Consider the following 9,177-nt stretch of genomic DNA (forward strand, 5'->3'; position numbering starts at 1 on the left):
TTTAATTTAAAATAATAAAAATTAAATGACTTTTGACTGCACAATACACGATAAATGATTAAGATATCCCCACGTAATGGATTCGGAGATGATCATTTTTCCAGAACTTGTTTCCCTTCTCCGTCAGTCGTCAGTGAGTAGGGAGAGAAAAAGAGAAAATCAAACACCCCATTTGGTCTTCATCTTCGGCGAGTGGGAATACAAAATTCCACTCCAAAAGTATAAAATTAAATACCCAACAAAAAAAAAAAGAAGATAAAAAGATAAAAGAAAAAGAAAACTGTCTCTCCCTTTTCTTACTTCTGGTTCGTGAACTCAATTTAATGTGGGCTTTGGAGCCCAAAAGTTAGAGAGAGAGTAACAATGGTTTTTCTGCTTTTCTGACCTGACCTCCTTTTTCTTCCTCTTCTTCTGCTCTGCTTCCTCTCTTTGTGTTCTGCAGACCAACCCAGAAAAACAAAAACAGAGGAGAAGGTCGTCTGATTGTTGTTTGAGGTTGTCTTTGGTCAGCTGATGTTTGAGGTACAGATCTGTTATTTGTTTGGTTTTTCTGTTAACATTTGTAACAATTTATGGTTTTTTTCACCTGGGTTAAATGCCCAGGAAAATCACAGGGTTTAACTTTAAGTGTAAGCTGTTCAAGTTTTGTGCTTTTGTAATTCTGATGTGTTCTTGTTGCTTGCGGATCTTTGACTTTTTGTGATTAAGCCATGGAGCAGCTTTGACCAGCTTAAGCTCTCGGATAATTTGGGGGTTTTGGTCAACTGGTAAGTACCATGATGATGTTTTTGTTGTAACAAAGTTGTATTGAACAAATTATGACAAAGTAATTGTTGTCAAAGGTTGAGTCTAAATTTTGAGCCTGCACTTGTTTACTCTCGAAGTCGATGATGTAGAAATGATTTAGTAGTTTTGTTGTTCATGGTTTGTTTATGATCAATTGCTGTAAGAATCCGTTTTCCGGTTATGCTGTTTTTCAAAATATGATCTTTTGCAACCTTGCATTTCTTTCTCCACTGTGAACTTGTGATTGAATTTCGATTGTATGAAGTCAACCGGTTCTTCTAACGCCGGTATTTGTTTCTAAACTTACATGTTTACAGTCAAGTATATCATTTTTTGTAGTCTTTGTTGATGGTTGATATGGACATTCTTAGCTTGAATGGCTTATAGATCGTTACGAGCTTTTTTGGGTTCAAATTAGGGTTTGCAGTTCCAAAAACCTTTGTTACTAAAGTTTGGTTCTTTATGCTACTTTATAGCCCATATGAATCTGCCTTTCCTACTTTCCTTTTTCTTTTCGATTTTAGTTACCTTTTCTGTATCATGTTATGTTTTATTCTCTGTTAAGAAGATTGTAGGTGGCAATTGATTCACTTTCCATTTGTGGGCAGCCATATGCACAAGCTAAGTGGAAATCAGAAGATTTGAAGAAGATACGCAATTGTTTTTGGTACGCTTTACCACCACAAGAATGTCGTTCCGTAGCATAGTTCGTGATGTTCGGGATGGCTTTGGGAGCTTATCTAGACGGGGTTTTGAAGTCCGGCTGACGAGCCATCATAGAGGAAAATCTCATGGCTCGTTAAATGATTTACATGACCAGCCTCTTATTGTTCAGAACAGTCGTTGGGCTAGCCTCCCTGCAGAACTATTATATGATGTAATCAGGAGGCTGGAGGAGAGTGAGAGCACATGGCCTTCTCGAAAGCACGTTGTTGCATGTGCCTCAGTTTGCCGTTCTTGGAGGATTATGTGCAAAGAAATCGTTAAGAAGCCTGAGATCTGCGGGAAGCTTACTTTTCCTGTGTCGCTGAAGCAGGTTTTTCCTTTTAATTCATTTAGTGTGATGTGCACCATGATTTTGCGTGGAAACAATTTTTGCTTCCTGAAGTTTATAATGAAATCAAAGTTACAGAGTTTTTGTGTATGGTGCATGGAGCTTGTAATGATAATTTTTCTTAAAGCAGCTACATCATAGAATCTTGAGAGCAACACTTAACAAATAATTATTTTGTTTGGTTTTTCAGCCAGGTTCACGGGATGGACTCGTTCAATGCTTCATTAAAAGGGATAAATCCAATTTAACATATCATCTATTTCTGTGTCTTAGCCCTGGTGAGCGTCTTTTCCAACCATTTGATTGTGTTTGATTGTTCCCTCTAGTAACCTGTCAACCCATTTCTTCGATAAAATATTTCTCAATATGAGTCACATTTTATTTATTGCTATCACTGAATCCGTGTTTATTTATCAATGAATATCACATTTTTCAGACTAAACAAAAATATCTCATTTAATGTTTGTCAATTATTGAATTTCCGTTGGTCTGCTAGTCTGTTTTAGTTAAACTGCTTCGTCTTGCATATATGTGAATGTTTACGAAGTTTTTAGCTTCAAGTAGTCTTGTTATGAAATGTAGGAGTCCTTAATTAATTATGGTTGACTTGCAATACCTTGTGGTTGTGAAAGAACCATGCTGAAATGTTAAAACTAATATATCAGGTCTATATCCTTTGGCTAGTTTTCTAGCTTCATATTGATTGAGATAGCCTTTCCTTCCTTCAGTGGAGGATGAATCTAATTGGATAGGCATTTGGTGTTGATGAATACGGAATATTCATGAAAAGTCTTCGCATTCCAAATGAACCTATATTAAGTAAAGGACGATCATAGTCAGAATGAGTGTTCATGATGATCCAAACCTCTTCTCAAAACCTATATTATAACACCCATTTCCTTCCTCATTTCACATTCCTATTATTCACCAGTTAGTTTGAAAGAGAACCCACACTTAGAGTGAGAAGAAAGAGTTAAAATTTAATAAACCGTCTTGAGATAATCCAAGAGAGGACTTGGTATAGGAACTTTATTGGAATTGTTTATTGTTGTACAATTATCGTGCACAGTGAAATATTTTGGTTCTGTTGCCCGTCAACATAGGTTTAAAAGCTGAACTGTTTATATTCTTCTGTCTCTAAATCACTTGCATACTTGCTACTGCTTACCTATTTAAATCACACAAAGGTGGGAAAAGTTCGGTCCAGGGAATACCAAATCATTTACTGACTCACACTAGGCGTCATCTTTACCAACAGCCTTTTGGGCAACGAAGGCAGTATACAGCTGACTGACCAGCTGGTATTGATGCTGAGCATGTCAAGCTCTATCTGGAATTTTATCGTCCAACTCTCAGATTTTGTAGATCTTGAGAATGTCAATTGAACTTTCCTACTATTTGTTTTGTATTCTTTTCGTATGATACTAATGTTATTCATTAGCAAAAGTTTATGGGTTTCCTGGTAGTAATGTAGCTAAGAGAATATCTAATGATTCTCTTCCCGTTTCATGTGTTCAATATAATAGTTTGCATCCCGATTTCATCAGTGAAAAGAAGTTAATAGTGGTGATAGCATTAATACATGAATGTAAAGTTGATTTAAAGGTGGCTTGAGTAATGGTGTGGTGTGGTGTGGTGTGGAAAAGCTTTAGCTTGCCAAGGTTTTACATGGTTAGAAACTTATGGTTTGTAAAAATGTTACTTTAGGTATTACATTTTTTGTAATGTTTTCTTTTACTTCATTATAACATAATAATGGCGAACCCTAAAGGTATGTTTGGGCGAGGGCCTTCCAAGTCCCAAGGGATTTAGGCCAAGTGAGGAAGAAATACACTACAAACATTATATAGGAGGGATTCGAAATGCACTACATGACCAATACAAAGGTATGTAGAAGGGATTTGTAAATGACTCCGTCCAAGTAGTCATCTGCAAATCCCTGTAACATGCCTTTGTGATGCTCATGTGGTGCATTTTTAATTCCGCTTATCTAACATTTTGTAATCCATTCTTTACTAGCTTGGCCTTAATCCCTCTGGTTCTGTAAGTCCCTCACGTAAACATAGAGTAGTGTCAACAACAACAGCAAACTTCTAGATCAGGAATAGAGTTGGATGTTTATAATGCATCTCGATGCATGTTTTGGTCTTTTTAGCATGAAAAATTACAATAGGTAGGTACTACACCAGTATGAAACATGCAACAACTTAAAGGTCTGCAAAATTAATAGATAAGTTAAATACTGGCGTACAAATGCACCATCTTTGTCAGACATTGATTCCACTATAAGTGTCCGAGAAATCTTGGGTCATATGCTATTTCAACATATTTTAGAGGTGCTTTCAAGATTCTTAGATTATGTTTACTATTTTTTAGTAATGAATAGTTATGCTGGCTTTCTAGAGATTAGGCCCATAAATGGTTCCCCATTATGTAAAGTTTACCTTTTGGCTTCATAGTTTAATTCTTTGTTTTATTATGTCTCGAATTCTGCAGCTTTGCTAGTTGAGAATGGGAAATTCCTTCTTTCTGCAAAGAGGACTCGAAGAACTACTTGTACAGAATATGTTATCTCTATGGATGCTGACAACATCTCTAGATCAAGCAGCAGTTACATTGGAAAGTTAAGGTAAGAACTTGACGCAAAGACACCGGAAGCCTATTTTCAATTCACAAGCATACATGATTAAAGTAATATATAGTTTTTCTCATTTCTCAAACGAACAGTTGGTATGATATCTATTTATTCTAATCCTCTTATTATTAGTTAGTTTTTCTTTTCTTTCAAAGAGCTCGTTTTGCTTACTATGGAACTCCATTGACATTCTTCCTTCAGTGGAAGCTTTGCCAGATAGAATGAATAGATTTGGTATAACCTCTCTTAGTAATGCAAACAATTTTTTCTATTCGGAAGACAAATATTGCTCTGTGTAGGGGAATGGATGCATGCATATGGAAGTGAGGCCTTAACATTGTATATTTGTTGTTATGAAATTCCGTTGTGATGTGCCGAGATGAATTAATGTAAAGCATAGTTAGATGTGTCTTCTATTATGTAGTACTATTAGGGATGGCTATGACGCGAATGGACTTGCAAGAAAAGAATAGTTGATCTCGTAGTGTGATTAATCATTTATTATTTTACTGGCGTATACGACCGATAGAAAATCTTGTTTTGAAGTATTCAAGTTTTGTTTCTTTTCCCAGGTCAAACTTTCTTGGCACAAAATTCATTGTATATGATACGCAGCCTGCATACACTTCTGAACATGTTCCCCCACCAGGGCGGTCAAGCCGTAGATTTAATTCCAAAAAAGTCTCACCAAAAGTCCCGACTGGCAGCTATAACATTGCTCAGATAACATATGAGCTAAATGTGCTGGGCACTCGCGGTCCTAGAAGGATGCATTGCATCATGCATTCTATCCCGGTCTCATCTCTTGATGCAGGAGGTACTGTCCCTGGCCAACCAGAACTCCTTACCCGAGCCCTGGAAGACTCATTCCGAAGTATCTCTTTCTCAAAGTCTCTTGACCACTCAGTAGAATTCAGCAGTACACGATTTTCTGAAATTGATGTACCCCGAGATGATGAGGATGGCAAGACAAGACCCTTGGTTTTGAAAAACAAGCCCCCACGATGGCATGAACAATTACAGTGTTGGTGCCTGAACTTCCGAGGCAGGGTAACTGTTGCTTCTGTTAAGAACTTTCAGTTGATTGCTGCTACTCAGCCTGCTGCTGGTGCACCTACTCCATCACAGCCAGTGCCGCCAGAGCTCGACAAGATACTCTTGCAGTTTGGCAAGGTTGGTAAAGATATGTTCACGATGGATTATCGCTATCCCTTATCTGCATTTCAGGCTTTCGCTATCTGCTTGAGCAGCTTTGACACGAAATTGGCTTGTGAATAGAAGAGAGTAAGTGGACGGTGGTAAGCAGAAAACACCGTCGACAATCACTCTCTTTCTCGCCTTTATCTTCACTTTTTTCCTGCTCTTGTTTGCGTTTGCGTTACTTAGGGTAGGAAATTGTCTGTTTTGTTCTACAACTCAATTGCTACCCTAATAACAAAAGGTGTAACAGCATTTTAATCTCAGATCTTTAATGTTGCCTTGAGTTTCTGCCAATTAGTTCATAAATTGTCACCCGCCTTCTGGTCTGTAGTTTCGTGTTTTCTTCGCTGTCAAACGTTTAGTTATACTTTGATTTTGCCAACCTGATTGCTTGTGAGAATGTGAAGATAAAAAGTTCTATATCGGTGAAGGGAGAAACCTTGTGAGAGCTTATAAGAGATAGGTCGTCCTCATATTGCCATTTAGTTTTATGGTAGAACCTTAACTTTCTTCATGGTATCAAAGCAGGTTGTTCTGCATGTGGAGCATAACAGCCACACATTTGGCTTGAAATTTTGCCACACATGAGAGGGGGTGCTTGAGAATGTAAAAGTAAGAGTCTTACATTGGTCTCCTTATAATCTTTTGGGTGTGGCTTAGCTCGCGTTATTATGTGGTGGCGAAAGGCGACGGGTGGTCACTGGTCGCTCATGACCCCTTTGAAGGTGGTGGATGTCACAATCATGTCGTTGGGAGGGATGGCATTCTGGTAGTGATGGTATTAAGGTGTAGTTTTGGTAGGCTGTCAACTGCATTGCATTTGTTGGCATATAATTTTCACAATTAAATGCCAATTTCCTTTTAAATTTTGTCAAACAATCAATTTTTCACAGCACTGCGATGCATGCATGATTTGGCAAATAATTTTAGTGGATGTCCAACTCAATTCGACCAGATTAAAAACCTACTATTATCATCTGTTTTAATTAATTAATTGTTGTTGACCTATTTGATTGAACGATCTTAGGGTTTAGAGAGAGAGGGTTGGTGGCAATTAGAGAGAGGAGAGAGTGATTTAATTGTGAGATGTGTTCGTATTATCTCATTGTGCGTTTATTTATAGTAGTAGAATAGGCAAAAACTTTTCCCTTTAGGATTACAACATTTAATAGGTAATCAATTCCTAATAGGAATATAAGATACATTCACATATCTATTAGGATTTACACAATCACATTCATATTCTAAATATGGTTGCAACACTCCCCTTTGACTGTGTAAATACTCAATAAACCATCGCATTAGATCTTCAGCAGATAAGGTTGAATAGTTGATGAAGACATCAGCACAACGGGTGAACACGAGTCTCAAATTTAAAAATGTATGCATTTTAGTAAAACTCACAAAACTTCGCTATGGTAAAACCCAAAGCATGAGAAAACCCATAGACTAAGGAGAAAAGTGAGAAGTATGCATAATGTCTAAAACAAACGTCAAACATGACGAAAGTAGTGAACTCAATAGAGTATGATCATCCCAAGATGGGTGCCTCGTTAAAATCTTGTTAGGTAGCAAAAATCCAGTGGGAAAAATGCTCATAATCGTAGAAAAAATAGTACATTAAGGTCATGTGAGTATGCTTCTAGATACTCCCTCTAAGTTAGACATAATTTCTAAATAAGAGAACTACAAGCGATTCAACTCAGATAATTTACGTGTGAAATCCCGACCCCAGAATTTCACTATTCATTACGTATTTCGTCATTTAAATCCGTATTTCACGATTACATTATTTTTATTAGTTATTTTTAATTCTGTTAATTTTGGGAATTAAATCGAATAGTTTCAGGTTTGAACTTTCGTAATTAGTCTTTAAATTCATTGACATTCGAGGTCACAAGTAACGTTTTCAAATAGGTCTTGAAGCCATGAGCGCATAGGCGAAAGCCGTTTGCGAGTCCGGGTTATAACGGTATAGTTACGGAGTTTGAAGTTGTGATACTATAGATTTTAGGAATTATTTAAACTCTCACTTTGTGGGAAAGAGGCCCAATCAGATATTTGGGTTAAGGAACCAATCAGTTAGAAGAGGAAGGGGACCAATCAGATTTTAGAGAGGTTGGGCAGCAGCCAATCAAAGGGAAGGAAAAAAAAAGGGTAAATTACAAAGTAGCCCCTCAGGTTTTAGATCTATTACAATCTCATACAACATCTTTAAAACATTTCACTTTTATACCTCACGTACTATTTTATTTCAAAATAATACTTCCGTTACATTTTCCATTCATTGATCCGTTAAATGCTGACGTGACTGCCACATTTGTGTCACGTGGCAAAAAAAATAATTTTTTAATTTTTTTATAAAAACCTAAATCTTCTAAATATAAAAATAAAAAAATAAAAATAAAAAACCAAAATAAAAGTTGAAACCCGCAACCTAGCAAACCCACTTTCCCCCCTTCCCAGCACCTCCCTTCCCCACACCCTCCCCACATCTCACCAGAACCATTTCCCCCTTACCCCCCCCCTCTGGCGGCAGACCCACACCCACGACTCCATTACGCTCCTCTGCCATCCAAAACCTAATGTTCTCGCCTCTCCTCTCCTACTCTCCACCAAATATCTCATTCCCTTTCCGATTGCAGCAGCCCAATCATGGACTCATCATCGGCCTTCCAAATGTTCCTCCTCGCAGCCTCAAGATCCTCTCCATTCTCAAATCCAAAGGTGTTTTTGATCTCCCTCCTCTGTTAGATCTAATCCATTTTTCTTTTGCTCGTCAATTCTTGTTTGGTCTGCCATTGATTGATTGATTGATTTGTGTATTTGAAAGTTAATTTTATGGATGCAAAATGTTTTGGTTTTATGGGAATAATAAGCTTATGGAATGTCCCACAATTTCACCACCCTCGCACCCGCATCCACCCTCTTCCCTCCCCTACACACCCCTCCTTAAATCCACACCCATTCCTCCAATTTTCACCTCACGAACCCGACAATGGCGGCAGACGAGATCTGGGTTTTTTTTTTTCTGGGTTGCAGGTACGAGGGTCGGGGGAAGAATATGAAGATGGGGGAGATGAGAGGGGAGGAGGAGGGGGAGAAGACGAACATATGGGTTTTTTTTTTCTGGGTTGCAAGGGGAAGAAAATGAAGATGGAGGAGGAGGAGATGAAGATTTAGGTTTTTTTTTTTAAATTAAAAAAATATATATTTGCCGCGTGCCACACATTTGGCAGCCACGTGGCACAAATGTGGTAGCCACATCAGTGTTTAACGGATCAATAGATGGAAAATGTAACAGATGTATTATTTTGAAATAAAATAGTACATGAGATATGAAAGTGAAATGTTTTAAAGATGTTGTATAGGGTTGTAATAGACCTCAAACCTGAGGGGTTACTATGTAATTTACCAAAAAAACAATTGGGATTTTTCCCTTCCATTCCCGTGGACCCATTTACCGGCGCCAACCCGGAATGGTTTCCGGCCACTTCCACCA

General features: G+C 37.8%; 1 protein-coding gene across 3 annotated transcripts; it reads left to right on the forward strand.

Annotated features, from left to right (window-relative positions):
* Positions 1 to 298: 298 nt before the first annotated feature.
* LOC126631023 (tubby-like F-box protein 8) lies at positions 299 to 5,969 on the forward strand. 3 transcript variants are annotated; one of them, XM_050301181.1, is made up of 6 exons: positions 299 to 522; positions 709 to 767; positions 1,395 to 1,822; positions 2,031 to 2,118; positions 4,337 to 4,469; positions 5,048 to 5,969. In XM_050301181.1, the coding sequence occupies exons 3-6, from the start codon at positions 1,475 to 1,477 to the stop codon at positions 5,751 to 5,753; spliced, it is 1,275 nt and encodes a 424-aa protein (XP_050157138.1). In that variant the 5' UTR covers positions 299 to 522; positions 709 to 767; positions 1,395 to 1,474; the 3' UTR covers positions 5,754 to 5,969. The 3 variants fall into 3 exon arrangements, with proteins under 3 accessions (XP_050157138.1, XP_050157137.1, XP_050157139.1); XM_050301180.1 differs by lacking the exon at positions 299 to 522 and having other exon boundaries at positions 680 to 767; XM_050301182.1 differs by lacking the exon at positions 299 to 522 and having other exon boundaries at positions 686 to 767; positions 1,355 to 1,822.
* The last annotated feature ends 3,208 nt before the right edge of the window (positions 5,970 to 9,177 follow it).

This window comes from Malus sylvestris, chromosome 8 (assembly GCF_916048215.2).
Source record: "Malus sylvestris chromosome 8, drMalSylv7.2, whole genome shotgun sequence".
In the NCBI taxonomy this organism is placed as follows: Eukaryota; Viridiplantae; Streptophyta; class Magnoliopsida; order Rosales; family Rosaceae; genus Malus; species Malus sylvestris.

Excerpts from the sequence above, each read along its gene's own strand:
- LOC126631023 (XM_050301181.1), top strand. The coding sequence starts at position 1,475 with ATGTCGTTCCGTAGCATAGTTCGTGATGTTCGGGATGGCTTTGGGAGC. Across the intron at positions 2,119-4,336 it reads ATTTCTGTGTCTTAGCCCTG|CTTTGCTAGTTGAGAATGGG; the intron begins GTGAGCGTCTTT and ends CGAATTCTGCAG. Across the intron at positions 4,470-5,047 it reads AGTTACATTGGAAAGTTAAG|GTCAAACTTTCTTGGCACAA; the intron begins GTAAGAACTTGA and ends TTCTTTTCCCAG.